The 24,986-nt window shown below is 43.6% G+C and overlaps 2 protein-coding genes across 3 annotated transcripts in view; one reads left to right on the forward strand and one right to left on the reverse strand.

The window, feature by feature from the left end:
* Positions 1-3,879: 3,879 nt before the first annotated feature.
* Positions 3,880-24,793, forward strand: SLC17A4 (solute carrier family 17 member 4). Of its 2 annotated transcripts, none has more exons than XM_051855979.2 (12): positions 3,880-4,691; positions 11,984-12,174; positions 12,886-13,119; positions 13,210-13,297; positions 13,686-13,772; positions 15,922-16,040; positions 16,160-16,318; positions 19,139-19,271; positions 19,351-19,498; positions 20,322-20,412; positions 22,140-22,283; positions 22,382-24,793. In XM_051855979.2, exons 1-11 carry the CDS (start codon positions 4,607-4,609, stop codon positions 22,272-22,274), a joined length of 1,470 nt encoding a protein of 489 aa, XP_051711939.1. In that variant the 5' UTR covers positions 3,880-4,606; the 3' UTR covers positions 22,275-22,283; positions 22,382-24,793. The 2 variants fall into 2 exon arrangements, with proteins under 2 accessions (XP_051711939.1, XP_069930445.1); XM_070074344.1 differs by having other exon boundaries at positions 12,055-12,174.
* Positions 20,963-24,986, reverse strand: part of SLC17A1 (solute carrier family 17 member 1) — a 49,655-nt gene continuing 45,631 nt past the window's right edge. Inside the window, exon 13 of the mRNA XM_051854151.2 lies at positions 20,963-20,981. The gene's annotated coding sequence lies outside the window, so the exon portion shown is untranslated. The remainder of the gene's footprint in view (positions 20,982-24,986) is intronic.

Below are 24,986 nucleotides of genomic sequence, written 5' to 3' on the forward strand. Positions count from 1 at the left end.
TTTTTTTTTAAATGGATTTGATTTATTTGACAGAGAGTTATGGACAGAGAGAGGGAGTGACAGAGAGAAAGGTCTTCATCTACTGGTTCACTCCTGGTTCACTCCCCAAATGACCAAAACGGCAGAAACTGGATTGATTCGAAGCCAGGAACTTCTTCTGGGTCTTTCACGTGGATACAGGGGCGCAAGCACTTGGGCCATCTTCCACTGCTTTCCCAGGCCATAGCAGAGAGCTGGATCAAAACACGAGCAGCTGGGACTCGAACCAGCATCCAAATGGAATGCCAGCACCACAGGCAGAGGCTTAGTCTACTACGCCACAGCACCAGACCCCAAAAAACAGCTTCTTGCTCAGTCTCTTGGATCGGGTCTTGTCCTTTCTAGGCCATGGACCACATGGCTGCCGAAGTAAATCCAGTCTCCTTGTAGACTGGTGTAGTTCTTTGATTTCATCTCCTACCATCAGTCTCCTCACTCACTCTGCACTGGCCACCCTGGGCTACCTTCTGCTGCAAAACCCATCAAAATCATCCCGGTTGCTTTTGCTTTGCCTGGAATGCTCTTGCCCTACAGCTTCCTTCAGCTCGCTCCCATTTTCAATTGATGCCAGTGACATTCAGTGCTATTCTTATATTTTCTTTGTAGAAAATAGCATTCTTCCTCCATTCTTTTCTTTTTAAAATTTTTTAAAGATTTATTTATTTATTTACTTATTTGAAATGGAGAGAGAGAGAGAGATCTTTCATCACTGGTTCACTTCCCAAATGATTACAATGGTTGGAGCTGTATCAGAAGTGGGGCAGCCGGGACTTGAACTGGTGCCCATCTGGGATGCTGACACTACAAGCGGCAGCCTAACTCACTATGCACAGCACCGGCTCCCAGTCTTCCTTGGTTCTTTTCATGATGTGTGCCTCCTGGCACTGTGACCATGGGAGCACGTATTTCAGGGAGTCCTCCACTGCCAACTTCCACTGCTCTCATTAACTCCAGAGAAACCGTCGTTTCTGGTCACCAGAAGAGCCGCCAAGTGCTTCTCTTGTAATTACAGTCATGTGTCGCTTAACCCTGGAGATAAGTTCTGAGAAATGCATCACAAAGTGATTCTGTCCTGTGGGAACATCACAGGAGCACACTGACACAAGCTCAGATGGCTCCATCACCAGGCTGTGGGACCACCGTCAGGTGCGGCGTCTGTTATTGGCCCTGGTGTTGCTATGCGACTGTATGGAGGCCGGGCGGGGGTGGGGGAAATGCCATTTAATGAGAACTGGGACCTCAGTCACCAGAACAAAGAGCTATGAAAACAGAACATTTCATTCATTGAGACAACAAATGTTTCCAGGTTCTGTGAATGAACCTGTAGTCCCTGAACTCAGGTAGTGGCACACAGGAAGGTGCTACATGGTCCAGCTCCTGGATACAAGGTTACCTTGAAAGCTCACTTTTCATTCTTGGGACTGGTATAATATTTTGAACTCAACTGATTGTCCTGAGATATGGACATAAGTAACCAAATTATTTTATAGCAGAAAATTCAGTCCCTTCCTTCTACAGCTTTCTTCTCAGAGTTACCAGAACTGCCCTATTTCAATAAACATTGGTTTTGGATTTTAATTCAAATTTCAGTTTATTTATTTATTTTAAAATATCTATTTATTTGAAAGGCAGAGTGACAGAGAGGGGGGAGAGACAGGAAAGAGGGGGGGGGAGAGAGAGAGAGAGAGAGAGAGAGAGAGAATATGAATCTTCCATCTGCTGTTCACTCTCCAAATGGCCAAAGGGGCTTGACTGCAATTTCATCTGGGTCATTTTCCACTTCTTTCCCAAGCACGCTAGCCGGGAGCTGGATCAGAAGCAGCGCAGCCAGGACTTGAACTGGCTGTGCCACAGTGTCAGCCCCTCAGTTTATTTTCTGACTTTGATGCAGACTGAAGGGTTCCATGGTCTAGCATCTGTGTTTGCAGCGTGTCAGTGAGGCTACTTGTCTGTTCGGTGGTAACATACCGATATTAGTGCCGGCTGCACGAGACACTATGCACTGTTTCCCTGAAGAATCGACGTACATCTTCTTCCATAGTAGTAGAAGTAGTACTACACAGAAAACAAGTGGAAAACGATTTTGTTTCCCCAGCCACTCCTGCCCCATCCTCACTTCTCTTACATCTGCTTGGCCCCATAACTTCTCCCATCCTGAATCAGAAGCTGGAAGTCTACGGGTCACTTTTCAGTCGCGGAATGATCTCATTGTGTGATGAATGGGTCCAGTGTGATGAAGGGTCCAGTGTGATGAAGAGTCCCGAGCTCCAACTTTTCGTCAGCGCAAACTTCTCTGCTTCCCCAGCTCGGATTGAGGCAGGGAACGTGGCTTGGTCTGGCCTCTGGTTCCTCTCCCTGCCAGTTCCACGGCCATCCTCTTGCCAAGGCCACTGCCCCTTCCAGGCCTGGTGCTAATGGGGGTGGGAGACAGAGCGGCAGTAAGAGGCAGCAGGTGGCTCTCCTTGGTTGGAACGCTAGTCACCTGGCCCTGGAGCAAGCTGGGCTGCGTAGGTGCTCAATGCTGAGTCCTTTCAAGTCTCCTCCTGGGGATGTCACCTGTCGTTCCCATGTCCCCAGTGCTGTGTTTACTGACCCCCTCCTGTCCTCCCTCGGCTGTAGGGCACCAGGACCAACGTGGCCCCGCCAGTTATTGTGGGAAGGATTTTTTTTAAGATTTACTTAATTGTTTATTCTTTGAAAGGCAGGGCAACACAGAGAGGGGAGGGGAGACAGAGAGACAGCAAGAGTGAGAGCAAGAAAGAGAGAGTGAGATCTGGGGACTCCATTCAGGTCTCCCACGGGAGTGCAGGGACCCAACTTCTCAAATAATCATCTGCTGTCTACCAGAGCCTGTGTCAGCAGGCAGCTGGAATTGGGAGCCCAGCCAGGCCCGAAACCCAAGCACTGTCACATGAGGTGTGGGTGTTGCAACCAGTGTCTTAACCACAGGCCTTCCACCCATCCCAGAGGCTTGCCACTTCCACCAGTGAAATTCCATGATATATTATTTTAGATGACTTTTGTGCTTTTTGTATCATTTAGTATTCTTATGATATGTCTAGGGGTAGCTTTCATTTCATTTCTCTGGCTTGAGACCCACTGGGATGCCTGAACCTGAGAAATCTTGTGTTTCATTTATTCTGAAAACTTTCTATATATTATTTCTTGAAATACCACCTCTCTTTAATTCTCTTTATTTTCTCTTCCTAGATGTCCCATTCAACACACACTGAACCTTTTCACTCCATTTCCAGGTTCTTGACCCTGCTATCATCCCTCATTGTCTCAGTGAGCTTTATTGTGAATGATTACTTAGTGCTACCTTCTATTTCGTCAGTTCTTCCATTAGCCACAGCTAGTCACTTAGTCTCAAACTTCAACGCATAATGTTTTCTCTTGTACTTCAGGTAATCTCTTTCTTAAATCTGCCAGTTTACTGAGATCCTCGGAGTGGTTCCTATGCTATTTTCCAGTCAATTTTAAGCTCACTTATGTAATGTCTTTATCACATTGTTCCTATTTCTGGAAGTGCTCCATAGTCTAATCGTGCTATGTGTTGAGTCTGGGGAATTGCTCTGCATGGATCTCTTCTTTGAGTGCTTGTAATTTGAGGTCTTGAGCTCAAGTTAAGGGGAGCGGGAATTTTGCGTGATCTGTGTTGAGCAAATCACTTGAGGCTTGATTCTTCAGCCAACTTTTCAGCCCAGGATGAGTTCTGAGTGGACAGTGTGATTTCCAGTCCTCAACACCCCATAACACAGTCATGAATTTCAGAATTTGGGGGAGGCTCTTTATTTTCACACTGGAGCTCAAGACAATGTGCACAGCTATCACTGTCTCGCTGCTGCAGTGGGCAGAGCCTCTGTAAGATCTGAACCCCTTCATGGCTTTTGGATCTGTATTAGGACCTCCCTTAAAGTCTCCTTGCTGGCACGAGCCTAAGGCTTCATCCCTCACACCCACAGAGCAATCAATCTCAGTGCCCTGCATCAATTTCATCCATAGCCCAACTCTGGTCAATGATGAGGTAGCACAAACCTCTAATTCTCATAACATCCGTGGAGGTATCTCTTATTCTCTTTGGGTTGAAAGGATCTTTTCTGTATTTTAACTGATACATTTAGGTACTTATAAGAGCAGTTTTTCAGGTAATTGAATCTATTGGAAACTTCCCAATAAAATTTCAAATAAGATTGTCAAATTTTCACATGCAGTTGATACTAATGTGAGTTTAGAGATATCTGAACACAGAACTAGGGGAATCTTGCAATTTATGAAGGCAATATAGACCAGGCCCCTCATTTTGGAGAAGCATGTAGAAGACCCAAGGTAACAACAGTGACCTGTCCCAGGCCACTCATTGATCAGCCAGGATGACAAATTGGATTTCCTGAATCCTAATCCAGCATTTTCTCCAATAAACAGCATTTCCTCCTAATTCGTAGAAAGAAGGATTGTGATGCTGTCATATGAGATAGAGGGTGCTTCACTCTGTGTATTTGCTTTTGCATTTTTAAAATGATTATTTCAGTAGGTAAATGCCAGTCCCCGGGAAGAGAGAACGAAAATGTGTCCTGAAGCAGCTGTCAAGACCACAGATGTTTCTAAGGAGAACAATCAACAAACGACTCAAGAGCAAATCCCCAGGAAAGGTAGTTATGCAAAAGAATCTGGTTGTGGTTAAAACCGGGATCCATATCACCTTGCCTTCCTTTTTGGATGCTACATAGCTTTCCTCTTCCTACTGCCAAATGCCAAGAATCCTATCTGCTGCAGCACATTTTCACTGATAACCATTTTATGCCTCACAAGACACCTTAAATGTATATAGGACAAGTATACATTATGATATTACTTAGAGATGAGAAAAGTTCAGAGCAGATTCTAAGTAGGAACATGGAGAGTGACCTTGGCTTGTCTGACTTCAAGTCCAGGGCATGTCTCATTAGATCTGTCTGCTCACGTTATACCCAGCCAACATGCCCCAGGAAGAACAGACTTTTCTTTTCTACCACAACATAGAAGTCACTCCTCTTCTTCTCATCTATATCACATTTAGTTATTATCTATTACAAGCCATAGAAAACTATAGAAGACCTTATTTTACTCTAAGCCCTTACTGACTTAAACTACACTATTCATTAATTCTCTTGAGTATCTAACCTTTCAAAAGATAATGCCTTTAAAAAATGAAACGATAACCAAGATGGAAAGCTTTGAAATAGTCAACACTTTAGCCAGCTTCTCTAGGGATGTAGGGATGTAGGCATGCCTTTGAGGAAAAAGAGTTCTCCTTATGTCATCCACCAAAGAAGAAACCAGAAGACACCCACTCCAACATGCATTCTACAATTAACCAGAATTTGGCCTACAATCAAAATTTTTCTGGCGGCCACAGCTCAAAGTCTCATCCATCTCTAAGGATTTCAGAGTCTACTTTCTGTATCTGTTTCTCCATCTTTAAAAATGGGATGCTAGTAATGTAGGATAAGTTAGCTGATAACAGTAGCTAATGCTGGCATTAAACGAGTTGAAATACAAATACATAGAACAATAACTCACATAGAGCAAGCACCCTATAAACATTACCTATTATTGACACAACTCACTCCATACCTCTCACACCATACCACTCCTCAGCCCACTTTCTGGAACATTCATTTACAGTTTATCTAAAATGGGACTCCTATTGCTTCTTGGCCTTTTGGCTAAGATCAAGTATAAAATGGGACTCCCAAGTGGTCTTTCTGGTTTCTTCCACTGTCTTGTAGGACATCTGCCCCACCACTCTGTTCAGCACTCTGGTGACCACTCCAGGAGCTGAAGCAGACAATGCCTTTGTAAACCACTTTACCCAAGCCTGCTGTTAAAAATGACACCGGGGCCTGTGCCATGGCTCACTTGGTTAGTGCTCCGCCTGCAGCACTGGCATCCCAGATGAGTGCGGGGTTCTAGTCCCAGTTGCCCCTCTTCCAGTCCAGCTCTCTGCTGTGGCCTGGGAAGGCAGTGGAGGATGGCCCAAGTGCTTAGGCCCCTGCACCCGCATGGGAGGCCAGGAAGAAGCACCTGGCTCCCGGCTTCGGATCAGTGCAGCGCCGGCCGTAGCAGCCATTTGGGGAGTGAACCAACGGAAGGAAGACCTTTCTCTCTGTCTCTCTGTCTCTGTCTATAACTCTACCTGTTAAATAATAAAAAAAAAAATGGCATCATGCTAAAAGCAGTCACACATTTTTTGGCAAAGTTCATCCTATCTGATAGGACAGGACCACAGCTGCTCCTCAAAGTCTCACCAGATTACAGTGTTGCATCTCCAGGTATTACTTTCAAGTGCTTAAGAATAAACCCTGCTGTTTCATCAGTTGGTGTCCAACATCATTATTCCTCTCAGCTCTTTGGCTCATAGTCACTGGGCACTGGGATGTTCTCCACATAAGATCCCCTAAGGCACGCTGGGTTTTCTCAGGGTATAAGAGCCTCCCACCCCCACCCAATGGCTACTGTCATCTTTACTTGGTACAGCTATTTCAGAGATACTGAGAGAACCAAATTGTGGTGTCCTATGGAATGTGGGGGAAATGCCCCTCTGTCATTATAGTGAGTCACCTGGTCACATCATGGAGTTATTTCTGCCATCATATCCCAGAGACCCTGAATAAAAACAATTGCACCTTTGGGTTCTGCAGAGTGTCAGTGGCCTTTCTTGGGGGCTGGCACCACGGCTCACTAGGCTGATCCTCCACCTGCCACGCCAGCACCCTGGATTCTAGTCCCGGTTGGGGCGCCGGATTCTGTCCCAGTTGCTCCTCTTCCAGGCCAGCTCTCTGCTGTGGCCCGGGAGTGCAGTGGAGGATGGCCAAAGTGCTTGGGTCCTGCACCCGCATGGGAGACCAGGAGGAAGCACCTGGCTCCTGGCTTTGGATTGGTGCAGCGCGCTGGCTGCAGCGTGCCAGCTGTAGCAGCCATTTGTGGGGTGAACCAATGGAATAGGAAGACCTTTCTCTCTGTCTCTCTCTTGCTGTCTAACTCTGCCTGTCAAAAAAAAAAAAGAATTCATGGAGCTCATGAGCTTTCTCCCAGAGGCCCATGAGCTTCTGAATCTATCTAGGTTCAACCAGAAAACAAAACAGAACAAAACAAAACAAAGACAACCAGAAGCCAGAAGCCATTCTAGGTATGTCAACAAAGAAGGTATTTAATATAGAGACTGGAAGATTCCACAGGTCTGGGAAGCAAAATTCAGGTTGGTTACTTATGGGAAATCCATAAGTACAGGATGAGACATCACTAAAGCGGATGATTTTCAGGAGGGTGTTCCAATGTCACAGGCAAATATACCATGTACATGGTCATTGATTCAAACTTACCTGCCAGCAACTGCCTCTTGAGCATGATGCTTTCTCATTGTGTTCAGCCTTCTGAACAGATGTCCTCATTAGTAGAATCTGACAGTAGAATCTACTCACATGGTGATTGATCTGAGGATTGTAGCTTCCCAGGGCTTGCCCCTCTGATACTATGTGGGCTGTAGAAAGGTCGGTGAGACAGAGAATCAATAAACAGTTTCAAGGCAGCTTCCTTTCTTCCTATAAAAACCCTCAACAGCTTTTCAAAAAAGCACCTCCAACTGGGAAATTCTTCCCACTACACACTATGAACTCCAAGGGTTACTGACAGATTTCACACTCTGGTTGGACTTAGGAGAGGAGGCAAAACTCTCATCCTTAAAGCATGGTACAAAGTTAGAGAAAGAAAGAGAATGGTACTGTGAACCTTCAGTTCATGTCCCCAGCATGGAGTAGAAATATCTAGAAGCTGGACAGACCACAGATCAGGTGGTTCTACACTGCTGGGTAGTGCTTACCTGGTCTCATAGCTCATCAGCCTCTCTAAGCCAACTTGGTATTGTGTGTGTGTGTATGTGTGTGTATGTGTGTGTGTGTGTGTGTGTGTGGTGGGGAGTACAGTGCAATGGAGCAGAGGAAAGCATGTGTGCCTAAGAAATGAACTTGGAAATATGGAGGGCTTATCCCAGAATTCTAGGTCATTGCAGAATTAAAATGGAAGAGTAGTTAGCCACCCTTGAATTGATAACAGAATTCCATGACACCCTCTTGGCTCCCACCTGATGCTTCCTGCCAGCCACATGCAAACCATCAGCATCGCAGGGTAGCCTGGCCCTAAGCCACCAAGGGTGCCTCTGGACACAGGTTTCAGTAGGGGCAGAACAAAGTCACGCATGATTGGCTGATTAGCCCTTACAGGGGTAGACCCCAAAGGACCTACATAAACACCCATAGCGAAAAATAAAAGGGAAGGCATGTGTTAGACAAAAGGGAGATCAAGGAGCACACCTGCATTCATACATTGCAATAGCTGCTGCCTACAAGTGCATGCTCTATGACAGGCATTGTTTGCATTTTGTGTATAGCAATGCCATTGAATACTCAAAGGAATTCTTAAGGAAGGTACTGCTAGCCTTATCCTCATTGCACAGCAGCCAGACCTCAGGCACAGAACAATTAAGGAGCTCATCTAAGTCATCCAGGCAGAGAGGCAGCCCTTCCAAGATGCTTCCCTGGCTCATTATATGTGGGAGAATCTCCAATTTCTGAAATTTCTCAATAACAACAATAATATTAAAGCTCAGAGTGTATGAAGTAAATCATCAGGGAAAAGGAAGAACTTTATTTATATAGAGATGAGAAGGGGAACTAAAGAAGAATAAACGTCACCACTTAATTAAAATTGGAATTAGACGCAGCAAGGGGAGAAATTATTGCTATGAAGTCAAATCAGGGATGTAGAGCCAAATCTTGAAAAAGTCGTGGAAAATGCAGGCTTAAAAATACTGGATGAGGAAAACAAAGATTAGAGAATAAATGAAAACTGGTTAATGTAGCGTCCAATTCACTGAGTCTGCAATTTCAAGATAAGTGTGTAGAAGAACTAAATAGACAGCTTACATGTAGAAAATGCATGAATCGTATACAAGAATTGGTTCCTTAGGAAAGAAGATGCCACTCATAGCAATGAAACAACCTGCCATTCAGGTTAACCAGGCAGAGATTAAACACAACCAAACTTGACAAAATAAGAGACAGAAAGATTTAAAATGTATGCTAATTATAAGGAAACATAAAGGAAATGAATTTCTAGGAATGATGGCTTATAATAATGTAAATTTAATTAAAGTATGTAACATAATTTAATTAATGATTAGATATGTGATAGCTGATATAATTTGATTATAATACAATTTTCTAGGAATCATGACTTCTAGAATTTATAAATTTGAATAAAGAAAAATAAGAAAAATTTTATGGGTCTGAAAACATGTAAGAAATCAAAGAGGTTGTCAAAAAGTTGTCCCTTTCTAAACAGACAAATTATATCTTAGTAATTTAACTGGAAAAACTCTATGAGACTTTTAAGGAGCAGAAAATGCCTATGTATCTTGTGCAGAGGAATTTCAAATGATTTATGTAGATCCTTCACCTTAAGATTTGTCTGGGCCAGCGCCGTGGCTCACTAGGCTAATCCTCCGCCTTGCGGCGCTGGCATACCGGGTTCTAGTCCCAGTCAGGGCGCCGGATTCTGTCCCGGTTGCCCCTCTTCCAGGCCAGCTCTCTGCTGTGGCCAGGGAGTGCAGTGGAGGATGGCCCAAGTGCTTGGGCCCTGCACCCGCATGGGAGACCAGGATAAGCACCTGGCTCCTGCCTTTGGATCAGCATGGTGCGCTGGCCGCGGCGGCCATTGGAGGGTGAACCGACGGCAAAGGAAGACCTTTCTCTCTGTCTCTCTCTCTCACTGTCTACTCTGCCTGTCAAAACAACAACAACAACAACAAAAGAAGATTTTTCTGACGAGAAAAACACCAGGCAAATCCCCACTGAGGGGCCTTGTACAAAATACCTGTCTGTACTCTTCCAAACTGTCAAGGTTCATCAAAAACCAGGAAAGCCTGAGAAACTGTCACAGCCAGGAGGAGCCTATGGGGACTTGGCAACTAACTGCAATGCGATCCCAAAATGGAATTTTGGAACAGAAAAAAAGACACTAACTAAAAACTAAGAAAAAGCTGAATAAAATACTAACTTTAGTTAACCATAATGTCAATGTATTTGAGAATTCAATGATTCCATAAATCTAAAGCTGTTTTAAATGATAAAGTTGTTAAGAAAACAGGAAATGGTAATTGCCTAAAATATTTTGGGTCAGAGATTGAGGTGGCAAGCTGGTAACTTTCTATTTTTTCCAAAGCTCACATGGCAAGAACAGCACATGTACACACACATATAACACAAACTGTATGCTTATAATTCTAGCTAATGTCAGAGCAAAATAATTCACTTTTTTTTTCATTGAAAACAGCTAGTAAGACTAAGGCATCATTCTAAGGATGCCATGATAGGCAGATATCTATAATAATTGTTGCAATGAATTTGCATGAGCTGGATCAGTTGTGTCCTGAGACACAGGTCATGAACCTGTTTTTCGGGTGAGAAACAGAGGCAATGGAAGCTCAGAGACTTGCCCAAGAACACACAGCTGAAAATAAAGCACCTAGGATTGGAACACAGGAAACGGACTCTAGGACTGAAATGCATCTGGTAAAACTCATGTAATCTCCTCAGATATTTTAGAACAAGAGGATAATTTGATACGATTAAAGCGTGTCACACAAAAAAACAGTAGCATACCTAATGGTATAATGTGAGATGCCTTTCTAGTAAATTTCTGTACCTAAGGACTGTCACACTCATCATTCCTATTTAATATTGCTTTGAAAATGATAAAATTACTGAAGTGAATGAAATAAATGTTGCAAATGGAAAAAATTATTTTAAATCATTATTTAAATCATAATCATTCCATTATATGTAATTTTAAATTATTACTATTAGTCAAAATCCACAGGGGAAAAACCCAGTTACAGAAACAATACAAAATAACATAAAACTTGTGTGGAACTTAACTGAAGAGAATTATAAAATTTTACTGCGGGCAAAGCAAAAGCATTGAATATCTGGGTAGGCTAGGAGAAAGCAATACTATAAATGTGGCAATCCTTCTTAACTTAATTTGCCATAACAATAGACATTGATCAAAAATCCAGGGTAAATTTTTGTAGATGGGGTGCATGGGCTCCTAGAGTTAGATGCCCTTAGATTTAAACCCAAAGTGAGGGTTGGCCAATTCCTAGAACTCAGCAAGAACATCAATACACAGAAGGTGCAGGGCTGGCCCCTCCAAGTGTGACCAAGGACTCTGATCACATATTAGACATATTATCCATCTTCTCTGCAGGGACAGGCAAGTAAGCCTTGCAGCTGTTGTCAAACCAATGCGAATATGCTACTCAGTCACGAGGACAGCCCCAGAGCTCTGATGGCACACTGGCATGCTTTGTGCAAGCTTGGATTGCAGTATTATGACACTGAAATACTTCTACCATCTAACTCTAGCCTATCTTTCAAGTTTCCTCTCCTACAGGCCTCCAGCAAGTTAATCTTCCATGTTCTTGTGTTACAAATGCCACTTTGTTACATCCCAGCTGCCCCAGCAAGGCGCCTGGGAATCATTTTCAATCATCCTCTCTCTTTTGCCCTCTATATTCAATTAATCACTGTTTCAAGTCTTTTACATCTGTTTCTTCCCATTCCCATTCTCATCAGTTCATCCCTTGGCCCTGCTGGGACAGCACTGCCTTCATGCAGGCTCTGACCAATCACACAGTCTCTGTAGAGGAGTGCTTGCGGGGCGGGAGAGACTATCTGCCTCAGCTCCTCCCAGGGGGCAGGTCCACCAGACACTAGGGGGCGATATCTGCTCTCTCTATATTTCTGCTTCACACACAGACACCAGTCTTCTCCCTCTTCCAGACTGGGTAGGGATTGGGAAAAAGCATTCTGACTTAAAGACTTGTTGTGCCTTCTGGTTTCAGGTTTTTGTACAGTCCGACATGGCCTGGCCTTCATCTTGCATTTCTGTAATTTTTCAATCTACGCCCAACAGACGAACCTGAGCATCGCCATCACAGCCATGGTGAACAACACGGCCCTGCCCAGCCAGGCCAATGCCTCCTTGAGCTCCCAGGACAACTGGAATGAAACGCAGACGGAATTCCAGGCAACAGTAAGTTTAATGAGGCTGTGAACCCTTCCTCGGATTCAAATGATTTGACTTAAAGGATTGTTTTACAAAAGAGTGTGAATCATTTAACCAGTGAATATTTATGAAGAATAAACTATGTGTCAGGAGAGGCATGAGAACATGCTGTATATCTAAGGAGATTATAACCCGACTTGGTGTATATGAGTGTAACTGGGGCCTATGAGTGATGGAAGCAGGCCATTTCAAAGACATAAATTTTTCTCCTACAATGATGGAAATCACTCAACCTGGGTCTCCCATTTGGGTGGTAAGGACCCAGGTACTTGGGTTCTCACATGCTGCCTCCCAGGGTACACATTAGCTGAGAGCTGGAATTAGGAGTAGAATATCCTCAAACTCAGGCATTTCCATATGGAATGCGAGTATCACAAGAGACATCTTAATTGCTATACCAACTGCCTGCCCCCAACGATGTCTTTTCTTGATAGACTCTCTCTATTTTATGGTTTTATTATGTTTTAACTGGCTGATTATTTGTGTCAGGGTAGTGGAAAAGGTTGTGCATCGTTTAGAGTTTTTTCTTTTTTTAAATGAAACCCATAGATTAGAGGAATTTTAGAGAACTAAAAGGAAAGGAAATTGACCCTCCTCCTCTTTTTGCCTCTCAGGTCCTCACAATAAAAGCTGTCAGCTTCCCAACCACAGACCAGTGAGCTTCTCTTTGTTGTTTAGGCCCCTGCATATGACTGGAGTCCTGAAATCCAGGGGACCATCCTCAGCTCCCTCAACTATGGCTCGTTCTTGGCTCCCATTCCCACTGGCTATGTGGCTGGAGTATTTGGAGCCAAGTACGTGGTTGGTGTTGGCTTGATTGCTACCTCAGTCCTGGGCCTCCTCATTCCACTGGCCGCTGACGCTGGAGTGGCCTGGCTCATTGTTGTTCGCGTTTTTCAAGGCATAGCCCAGGTACCACACTATTTTCCAAGTATGAATGAAACATAGGTTTCGGAATGAGCTCATATTTCTAAGAATGGAATTTCCCTCCCCGCCACCCAGGTTATGGTTTTCACAGGTCAGTATGCACTTTGGGTCAGATGGGCTCCACCTGTGGAAAGGAATCAACTCATTAGCATTGCTGTATCAGGTAATTGACCCCTCACCCTCACCTAATACACACAGTCCAAGAGGATGCAACAAAGACCCACACTTGCTCTAAAGCCTTACCCCAAATGGAATACTTACTGTGTACTAGACATTCTTGTGTTTTGCACATATTAATTTCATTTGAGCCTCAGAACAATCTTTCAATTCAGCTATCTATAAAATTATTTCTGTTTCAAAGACAAGGAATTTGAGACACAAATAGAGTAAAAACGTGTTTCAGATCCCATAGCTGAAAGAAAGAACACGGCTTGAACCTAGGCAGTTGCACTGAAGCTCATACCTCAGTCATGTGTGGCTCAGCTTTGTAGGAAGCATGCAGAGTGCAACGCTGGCCCCTCACCCAAAACATCCTTGCATCTTCTGTTTAGGGGCGAAGCTGGGATCCTTTCTTGTGCTCCTTGTTGGCGGTCTCATCTGCCAGAACCTAGGGTGGCCTTATGTCTTCTATATTTTTGGTGAGTTTGTACTTTCTGAATCTCAGAATTTTATCTAATGATAGAAAATGGTGGGCGTAATTTCTGTGATTCAACTTAAATCCTAATAGATACAGGTGTTTATACTGTTAATGTTGAATGTTCAGAGCTCACCATGTTGTGAGTTTTATGTGTTATAAAATGGCATACAAGTTTTAGTAGCCTGAGTGTGCAGCTAGAATAACCTTATGACTTTGAAAGACATCATAACATTCCTTCTCACTTCTTAATTGCAATGAAAGGACCCTAGAGAAGTTTCTTTAGAAGAGGCTGAAAGTGCCATCTTGGTGGGACTGTAATGTCGGTCATGCTTATTTATTTAGCACAGTGTTTTAAATCTCTCCTATTATTACAACAACCAGCATATCAAGTGAATTAACCTAATCATAGGTTAGATTCTAATGGGTGTAGAGAATTAATCAGGAGAGACTGCAGAACAAGGCAGACCAGGTGAAGCTCAGGAGGGAATATGGTACACAGACAGATGCTGCAGAAAGATTCCAAAATCACTTGGAATATTCCAGAAGCAATATTTCACCACATCACAATTTGACCTTCATTGACCTCTAGTTGGGATCTGTCCAGCAGATTTGGTACAATTTTGAAATGTTTCCTGAAATCCCACCTGCAAATTGCCTGATTCCTGAAATTAAATCCCACTGATATTTTCATTAGGGAGTTGTCTTCTCACATCAATGGTCCCTGTAACATCAGGTCAATATATTCACTAGAAAAAAATCTTTGAAGATTGACTACTACAGTATATCAACCTTCAGAGATTACAAAAATTATTCAAGGAAAGGGCCTTACTGTGTTTAAGGTTTTGAGAAACAGTAAGAAGTACATACAAAATAGAAACTCATTAAGTATTTATTGAATCAATAGTAATGTCTTCCAATCCCAATGAGCACCTTAATGCTTCCCACTTGCTTAAGTTCCTTGATGGCACAACTGTGACTTTGTAGTGTCATATACTTAAAATTTAGCAAAATACATGGTGTATGGTGGCTTCTGGATCATGTTTGTGAAGGAATGTGTAAATGATAAGTTAGCCATATGAAGAGGCCTCTTAAACCTCTGTTAAGATTTTAAAAAGGGAATTTAAAAGAGATTTATTTATTTATTTGAAAGGCATAGTTACAGAAAGAGTGGGACATACATACATACACACACACACACACACACACACACACTTTTGTTGGCTCACTCTCCAGATGACTGCAACTGGGCCAAACCAAAGCCAGGAGGACTTGGGCCATCTTATGCTGCCTCCCCTCACATATTAGCAGGAAACTGCATTGGCAGTGGAGCAGCTGAGATTTGACCTGACACTCATATGGGATGCCAGTGTCAAAGGTGGCAGCTTAACCTGCTGTGCCAAAAAAACAATCCCATAAAAGGGAATTTTAAGGTGAGTCATATTTCTACTCAAAACTGCTAATGTTGACTTCCTCAATACTTCAATAATGTATATGTATTAGAGACAATTTCTTGGTTCAGTATTAATTTCATTTAATGTCTGGAAATGATCTGGGTAATCCATTTCACATAATAACATACTGCTTTGAACTCTTAAGTGTTTTTGGGAAAGGAAACAGATATCCAAAGTTTTAATGAGGAAAGAAACTGCAGAAGCATGGGTAGTGGTAGGGCTGCTGATAGGTACTTAAATGTGGTGGGTACATTCAAGCACTTGGGGCAGACACAGTAATAAGTAGTAACAGCGTGTTATGCCTCCAAGAAGGGCATTCCAGAAACTCAGTGGTTTAAGATAGCAATCATTCACTCGCATTGTTCTGTGTAGCAGCTGGGTGGTTCTGCCTTCGGAGTGTGGCATCTGCTTTGGACAATGGATTAGCTGGAGCATGTCCCTCCCAGGGCCAGAGCACTCCCTGTTCCCCTCAAAAAAGGCAATGCTACTTAATGCCTGGGCTTAGAACTGTCCCATTCCATTGGCACAAGCAAATTAGATGGCTGAGACCAAAGTCAAATGGTAGGGGTATCTGACCACCCACCATAGGGCCATGAAAAGATACTATTGCAGGGAGAGGTGGGGTGTAGGAGCCATTCTGTCAACCTCAGGGCCAGGGCTGACTGAAAGAAGAACTTCAACTGGATCCTCTTTTTCCAGGTGCAATTGGGTGTGTCTGTTGTCTTCTCTGGTTTCCTCTTGTTTATAATGACCCCAAGGATCATCCCTTTATCAGCGCGGGTGAGAAGAGTTACATCGCGTGTTCACTGGCTCAGCAGGTACCTGGGCACTTCCTCCCATTTCCCTATGTCTCTGTGTCTGCACATCTCAGTGAAGAGTCCATCGGAACAGAGCTCTTGTCGCTGATGGATGGATACTGATATGTGCTTTCTTCCAGGACTTGCCAAAGAAGTCTCTTCCTATTAAAGCTATGATCAAATGTCTACCACTTTGGGCCATCTTAGTATCTTATTTTTGTGAATACTGGACTGTTCATATAGTAACATCATACTCACCAACATACATCCGCTCTATACTTCAAACCAGCGTCACAACTGTAAGTACAGAGAAAGACAGTTTACTTTGCCCTTGTGTTTAAATGCTTCGTTATATAATCCTCTGTTTTCCCCACGGTCACAAAATCAAGGGATTAGGCCCAGGTCTCCAGGTGGGGCCTGCCACCTGGTTTACTTGGATTCTGGTTGCTCTTAATATGGTTTCCTACTTACTGGGTTGGGACAGTGTGGGTCTAGGCCAGCTTGGTATTCACAGAATGTCATACTTTTAAGGGACCTACACACAAAATTTTATCCTCATTTCAATCAACATTTGGACACAAGATACTGTGCAGATAGCATAACAACAAAAGAAATTCTGCCTTTGAGAAAACTAATGATGACTATCAACAATCTATATTGAAAATAAGACATTATTAATAGGACATAAAGTCCCAAATAGGACATATATAAAAATTGCAGATCATTTTAATATAAATGTTTTGTTCAAGTTTAACATAGAAAAGGTGACATATTTGTAGCTCTCTGAATTTTCATTTGGCTGACAGGAGCCTTTCAACTTCTGCTGGATGGATGTCTTTTTTTAAAAAATTAATTTTTATTTATTTGAAAAGCAGAGTGACAGAACATTTGCTGCTTCACTCCCCCAAAATGGCTGCAATAGCCAGGGCTAGGTCAGGCCAAAGCTGGGAGCCAGGAACACCATCCAGGCCTCTCACACTCTCACATGGTGGCAGCAGCCCAAGGAGTTGGGCCATCTTATACTACTTTTTCAAGTGCAATAATCAGGAAGCTGGATCAGAAGTGGAGCAGCTGGGACTTGAACTGGGACTCTGTTATAGTATGCTGGTGTTGCAAACAGTGGCTTAACTTGCTAGTGACAATGCCAGCCCCTAGATGGATATCTTAAAAGTGGCAAAAAATGGGTCTGGCACTGTGGCTCGGTAGGCTAATTCTCTGCCTGCTGTGCCTGCATCCCATATGGGTAGCCGGTTCTAGTCTCAGCTGCTCCTCTTCCAATCTAGGTCTCTGCTATGGCCTGGGAAAACAGTAGAAGATGGCCCAAGAACTCGGGTCTTTGCCCCAACATGGGGGACCTAGAGTAAGCTCCTGGCTCCTGGCTCTGATCCGCTCAGCTCCAGCTGTTGCAGCCATTTGGGGAGTAAACCAGCAGATAGAAGACCTTTCTCTCTCTTTCTCCCTCTCACTGTCTGTAACTCTACCTCTCAAAAAAAAAAAATAAATAAAATAAAGTGGCAAAAAGTGTATCAGGTGTCATGGCCTGCTAGCGACAGATCACAAAGCCCCCAACTACTACTCCACCCTTGTCTTCTGTACTCAAAGGTAGGCCTCTTACACTGATGGTAACAGAGGGCTGACCTTGGTGGTGGGCAGAGTCTGGGGAGTATGCATGCACAGAACTTTCTGAGCTGAGTTCAGAAAGTCCCAGAGGGAGTGGCTCTGTGTCTGCTCAAAAAGGGTCAGGGCCTGAGCCAGATTTGCCAACCAGGGACTCAGGGGACAAGCCGGCTGACAGGGCTGGACGACAGATATCCTGAATCTCACTGGGGCAAGTGATTTGTGGCTGGTGTGGCACCAGGAAGACCAAGCTGAGGAGGAGGAGGATGGGGGAAAAGGGCCTTAGACTAAGTTACATAAGCTTGATGACCTTGGTACTTACCTGTAGAATGATCCACCTGAACCGGGTGAGGCATTACTCCTTTTGACTATTTGGATTGTACACTGCACAGGATGATCTTTTCCTTGTAATTTAAGGCTAAAATTTTAATTTAGAAATTGAATTGGTAATAACAAGATTCAACATTTAGAAACTAGATTCATAGGTAAACCGTGAAAAAATCTTACTCTCATTCATGTTTTTAATGCTCCTGCTATCCTGGCCCACTCCATAAATCACTCTGAAAATTTCTTATTTTGATCCCTTTTGAGAATGCAAGCACCCATGAATGGTTATTTTTATTTTTCCAATGTGCTTTTTTACGTAGAATATTATATACTATATATACTGATATGTTTTATATATGTGGATACTTCAAAAAGTTCACAGACATGTATTGTGAAAAAACTACACTTGTATATAAAAAATGTTCTTTTACATCAAACTTACCTTTTAATTCTATTTTCCAAGAACTTTTTGAGTTCCTTGGTACTAAGTTTTTGCCATTAAATATGCCATGGAGATCTCTTTATACCCATGCACGAGAACCTTACTGATGAACATTTGCATTGTTTCCAGTCTCTGAGTAATGCCACAGTGAAAACCTTGCTCAGCTGTCATGCATTTGCATGAGCATTTCTGCGGCATAATTTTTGCATATCAGGTTGCTGAGTCAAAGGGTGACTGTCCTATCAATTGTCCCCATATAGATATTTGAGACCTGGCCACAGAACATGCCAAAAACCTCCCATTTTTTTTGCTAGTTTGGTCCTTGAAAAGGCATATCTTGCGATTGTGTTATTTTGCTTGTGTTTTATTTTAAGTGAGCTTATGATTATTTGGTAACTTTTAAATATGTTTAGGAGCCACTTATCTTTCTTTTATCTTCACTTGTGTATATCCTTTGACTATTTTTCTGCTGGTTTTGATCTTTTACATATCTATTTCCTGCTGAGTTTTGGACTTGTAGATAAAGACAACATTTATGTTTTGCAAAGTGAGCTGCACGTGTACGCTTTCTCAGGCACCACGGTTACACTGGCTCATTCCAGGAGCATGGGATTTGCATTAAAAGTGATTTGTATATAAAGAGAAGCCATAGATGTGGACAACCCATGAGAGGTCAGTGCGTGTCACAGTGGGCGGTGAGGGCACACGTATTCACCTCGTCTCTGGTCCTCAGAGTGGGATGCTGTCATCACTGCCACATATCTCTGGCTGTATCTGCATTATCCTTGGAGGTCTACTGGCTGATTTTCTCCTCTCCAGAAAAATTCTCAGACTCATCGTCGTCAGGAAACTCTTCACTACTATAGGTGAGGCTCCAACTGATACAGGGGCGGATGTGAGAAACGCAGGCGGCCCCCTATTCATTCTATTTTTCCTCTGCCTCAGGGGTCCTTGGCTCCTCTGTGGTCCTCGTGTCTCTGTACTGGGTCAAATCCAGCCCCGCGGCCACCATCACCTTCTTGATACTGACTACCGTCTTCACCAGCTTCAATCAGCCAGGCTCCCTCATAAACTTCTTGGATATTGCTCCTCGGTATGGACCCCTTTGCCTCATTCCTACCAGCTCAGTGCCGGTCCAGTAACCTTAAATCTGACATGCAGGCAACTTGAGACATTGTAACACAGGTCACAGGTAATGTCAACTCCAGTCCTACCTCCAAATAATTCCTGCAAGGGACCTGGAGCTGGTCAGTCATGCTGAACTTGGTGTTTCCAGGTATAAAAAGAGAACTCAGCAACCATGTTCACAGCTCAGCTGTGGGAAACACACACTTTCTGTTGAGGAATGTGGCAATCACACAGGACTTGGAGACAGAAAGTATTCATGAGAAGTCACAGGGTTAGCTCATATGAGGCTCCAGTGAAGGGTGAGAACACAGAATCAAAGCAGAAATAGTTACCTCTACTGGAGGTCCACAGAGTAGCCTAAGGCTTCTAACTGTAGCTCCAGGGACCTGTACAGTCTAACACAACATACTTCATCCTTGGAGAAGTAACCACTGAGACATGTGGGAGATACCTTGGTCTCAGCAAGCAAATTTCTCATGCAACAGAGGTTTCTTTATACCCCAAAACAAGGCTACAGAAGCAGGCTCAATTGTAGTAATCAACTATATAAAACAGGTGCAAACCATCATTCTGCATAAACAATACACAATATTGACCAGTTAGGACATATTACCCCTTGGAAGTCTTGAATTTTAGCACAGGATTAAACTAGTCATTAATCAGTACATTTCATTCAGGTTTAACCAAGGGTCCGCACCATCACAGGCTAGGCACAGAGCTGCAACAGAACAACCAAGAATAATCCTCTGCCCACGTGGGAATGTCTCTCTTTTCTCTCCCACCATCAGGTACGCCGGCTTTATCAAGGGACTAATGCAAGTGTTTGCAATCTTAGCTGGAGCCATCTCTCCCACCGTTGCTGGAGTTTTAGTCGGTCAGGTGAGCTTGACATTCGGATGAATATTCAAAAGAGAAACATATAGGAGTCACTTGGTAAGAGTTGGATTAATGATATTTTTGTTATCTCCTCAATGTGCTTCAATGACAACTCAAGAATCTTGAACACTTGACCATCAGCCCCACTTAGAGAAATCATCACATGTTTGGGTGTGGAGTAAGGGAAATGCTGACTGTAAGGAATCTGTGCTTTATGAGTTCTTAGAGGATAAGCTTCATGTGCTCAACACAAGATTTCTAGCAATATTCATGATGTTTCTCCTAGAGTGGACCACCACCCTGGTTTCCGGGGACTGAGGGATTTCCCAGGATTTGGACTTTCAATGTTAAAATATTGAATGTCCAGGCAAAATGAGATGATTTGGTCACCCCATACAGAAACCTGCAAATATTCACAGAGTGAATAAGCCATCCATGAGTGAGGGTGCTGAGCGCTCGCCAGGGTGAAGGAACAATGTGCACTCACATGGAGGCTCGTGAGTGGTCAGTGCGGAGGCTCTTCCGAACAGTGCTGCTTACACGGTGCTTTTCTATTGGCACAGTCTTCCATCCTAGGACATGTATTTTACATAGTCAAAACAAATAAACTCATTTGAGGACTTGAGCATTTCCTAAAAATATTACTGATACAGACTTGAAGAAAGATGTATGTTATAGCCACACATCATTCTTCAACTTTCCTGTGGTTTTCCATAAGTAAATCAGGAAAGGGAGTGTAGAATAACAAAGGAAGGGTATTTCTGAAAGAGTATTCAAGAATGTTTATTGTATTAATTTGAAAGAAGAGATGAGAGAGAGAGAGAGAGAGAGAGAGAAGAGAGAGAGAGACAATTGTCCACAATAGCCAGGGTTGGGCCAGGCCAAAGCCAGGAGCCAGGAATTCCATCTGGGTTTTTTATGTAGATGGCAGAGATTCAACCACTGGAAATATCACCTGCTACCCCCCAGGGTGTGCATTAGCAGGAAGCTGGAATGAGGAGAGAGCCAAGACTCAACCCCAACCACTCTGATACAGGATGTGGGCATTCCAAGTGGAGTCTTAATATTATACCAAATGCCAGTCCCAGAAATTATATTTTTAAATAAAATGAGTTTCCTTCTCTTTTTTGAAACTTTAATTCCCTTCCTGACATTGACTAACACACTGTCAGGAAATTATTGTTTGAAACAAAAATTCTCAAACTGATCTTGCTTTTCCTGCAACTTGTCCATTCATTCATTATGCATCCATTCATTCATGCCACAGTGTTGTGCACTGTTTAACTGAATAAGGAAAGCAAAAGTTCATTCTCTTGTGAAACCTATATTGTAGGAAAGAAATGGATAGCAAATGAGTGAAATAAGTAAAGTATATGGCATATTGAATGATGGTAAGTGGTAAGAGAAAAGAATAGGGCATGTCACAGGGATAGAATTTCAATTTAGATGAGTGATCAGTGTCATTGGAAAATGTCACAATCAAGCAGACTGGAAGGAAGGGAGGGAGTTGGGTAGGTGGGTGTCTTTGTGGGGAGCATTCGGCTAAGGGAACAGCCAGCCCACAGGCCTCATGGCAGAAAGGTACTTGCTCATTACAAGAGCAACCAGGAAGACCCTGGAGAGATAGCTAAGCTGGGGGAGGGCCAGAAGGCTGTGAAGCCACAGCCTTTTGTGAAGCAGAGGCACAGGAATTCGGTGACTCTGAGTAACCTGGAGTTTCCTGCCTCTAGGATTCAGAATTGGGTTGGAGGAATGTCTTCTTGCTTGCAGCTGCCATTGACATTTCTGGCTTGATCTTCTACCTCATCTTTGGCCGAGCACATGTGCAGGACTGGGCTAAAGAGGAGACATCCACCCATTTCTGAGAGAGCCAGGTGAGGGATAAGATCCCGGCACTTTTATTCCCACCCACACTTCCCTTTTGTGCTGCCTCACCAATTTATCACTTAACTGGAGCTGGTGTTGTTTCTAGTGTTTTCCAAGAGAACTTGGCCATGGAATACCAACGACATTGTCATGCCTGGAGATTTTAAAGGAAGAAAAAGGGCAACAGCTCCTGTGTCTGAGTTTCTGTGAGTTCTCCACTCTTTCCACTGTTCCTGTGGTGAAAACATCAGGGGCTGGAAGGACATTTTCTCAGCAAAGCAGAGGAGAAAGCTGGAACCATGGGAGTGGGGACTGAGAATCACAAGGAGAGTGGGGCCCAACCACCCTGAGAGCTGTCATCGAAGGAAAACCTGCAACAAGGGAAAGCATCGTAACTTCTGGAGGCCAAAACAGGCAAAGCTGCTGAGAGATCCCAGTGAGAAGCGATACAAGGCCACTCAGACTTGGCACGGAGAGGAGGCCTAAGTGAAAAATGACAAAGACAGACGGACGATAGCGTGAACTCATCACGACAAGCCAAGTCAGCATTCCTGCAGTTAAGGAGCAGGACCAGGCTCCCACTCTTGCAGATGACTGGCTTTCCACGGATGCTGCTGTGGAGCTGGAGCCACCTCCAGGATGCCTGAGCTACACAGGCACTCTCCCCCATCAGCTCCCTCACTCTGACCTTCCTTCTGGCCAGCTCGACCCCAGTCCCACATCTGGCTTGTGGATATGGGCACATCCTTTGCATCTCAGTGAGTGGACACTATCCAGTTTCTCTCTCCTCCCCTTCATGCTGTCACCCCCATCTTGGGTACCCGTTGCTCCTCTGACTTGGAATCCTACTCACCATCCCATGGGCCTAGTTCAATGTTCACCTCCTTCACCTGAAATGTCTTCCAAAATACATGCAAGACCCACACTGGCTTGAGCCTGTTCCAAATGTCTACAGAGTATGCATGGTGTGTCTGCTTCATTAAGTTCCCATACAGGTAGCATGGGGCAATGCTGAGACCAAACACTAAATGAGTATCAATGAACACGTACCATGGTGGCATGGCAGAAACTACAATCACACACAGCTTCCAGGAACGGAACGTCTCAGGAGGAGAGATGACTTTAATCAGAGGATCACACAAAGGAACGTGTGATGACAGCTGTGGGAAATGAAGTAATGAGGAGCCCTGGGCCAGGAAAGTGGACAGTGAAGGCACTAACCTGAGAGCGAGGGAGGACCACGACCACACAGAGCTGGGTTCTGAAGGACAGCAGTTTCCTGGTGCAGAACATTCTAGAAAGAACGCACAGCACAAGCCAAGGTTTGGTGGCAGGAGAGAGCATCAGATGCAGCCAGAGCACAGAGAGTCAGGGAAGCACGGTTGGTTTGGGAGGAGGCTATAGAAATATTAAGGTCAAGGACACGTAGAGCACCATGAACCAAGAGAAGTGCAGTGGCCTTTATCCCGCAACTAGAGCAGTGTTTCAGCGGGAAAGTACACAGTCAGGGTGTTGTGTTTCAAAATTGCTCTGCACGAGGCAACAGGTTAGAGCAGGAGTCCACAGTGTATTCCAGGAGAGGGATGGCTCCTGGCATGAGGGAGTGGACATGGTGAGGGGTAAACAGAATATCTGATTTATGAGAGAAACCTGACAAGGCTCCAACACTGAGAGAGTAGAAGCTGTCCAGGGCGACTCCTGGGTTTGCTCTCAGGTTATTCCTTTCTGTATCTGAAACTTTACATGGCATTTAAACAAATAGACATTCTCTGGGTTTTCAGTGGAAACACCCGCTTCCATTTCCTACTTAGTCTAATGTGTTTTCACAAGTTAGCTGCAAGTGAGCATTCCTTTACCTAGGCACATAAAATGCATCTTATTCCAGAGAGGGGAAATGCTATCCAACAGGTATTTGGCCAGCTACTGAGAGAAAATTCAACACCTCCAACCAATATGTTCTGCTTTGAGTGCACAGAGTCTATTTGAAGAAAAGATCGTTTGTTTTTCTTTCTTGTGATATGGTCTGTTTTTGGCAAAATCCTTCACAGAAATCTGTGGTTAAATAATTCCCTAGCAGGGTATATGATAATGTCACACTGGAAACTCTGGTCTAGGTAGAAAAAGAAAACAGATGTAAATTCCCAAGTGAGGTGTCAGGGCGCCTTTCAGAGCCTACTCAGAACATGATCTTATTCAGCCACAGGGGTCTAAGAGCTTGGGGTTCAATGAAAGTGAATTTGCCACAGTGTGCACATGGAGAAAGGCTCTGTAAGAATTGAAAAATGTGTGTTTTTTCCAAGAACCAGGAATGAGGCCAAGACATCTACTCTTGTCAGTTCCATTCAGAATTGTATTTGGAGTTCCAAGCAGGGCAACGAGGCAAGGAAAAGAAACAATGGCATCCAGATTGCAAAAGAAGTGTAACTCTACATACAGATGGCATAAGTTTGTATACAGAAATCCATGAAAAAATAATAAACTAGTAGCAATAAACAGGGCAGCAAAGCTGCAGGACACACGGTCAGTCTACAAGAATCAAGTGTATTTCTATGTACTTGCAGTGAGCAATCCAAAAATTGAGTTCAGAAAACACTTCCATTTAAAGTGGGACAAAAAAGCCCAAAGCACTTAGAAACAAACTTAACAAAAGAACTACAAAGTTTACACTCTGAAAACTGTAAAACATTGTTGAAAGAAATTAAAGTCTGCTC

Source organism: Oryctolagus cuniculus, chromosome 5 (genome assembly GCF_964237555.1).
Source record: "Oryctolagus cuniculus chromosome 5, mOryCun1.1, whole genome shotgun sequence".
NCBI lineage: Eukaryota > Metazoa > Chordata > Mammalia > Lagomorpha > Leporidae > Oryctolagus > Oryctolagus cuniculus.

Excerpts from the sequence above, each read along its gene's own strand:
- SLC17A4 (XM_051855979.2), top strand. The coding sequence starts at position 4,607 with ATGTGTCCTGAAGCAGCTGTCAAGACCACAGATGTTTCTAAGGAGAAC. Across the intron at positions 13,773-15,921 it reads TTATGTCTTCTATATTTTTG|GTGCAATTGGGTGTGTCTGT; the intron begins GTGAGTTTGTAC and ends CTCTTTTTCCAG. Across the intron at positions 19,272-19,350 it reads GAAACTCTTCACTACTATAG|GGGTCCTTGGCTCCTCTGTG; the intron begins GTGAGGCTCCAA and ends CCTCTGCCTCAG.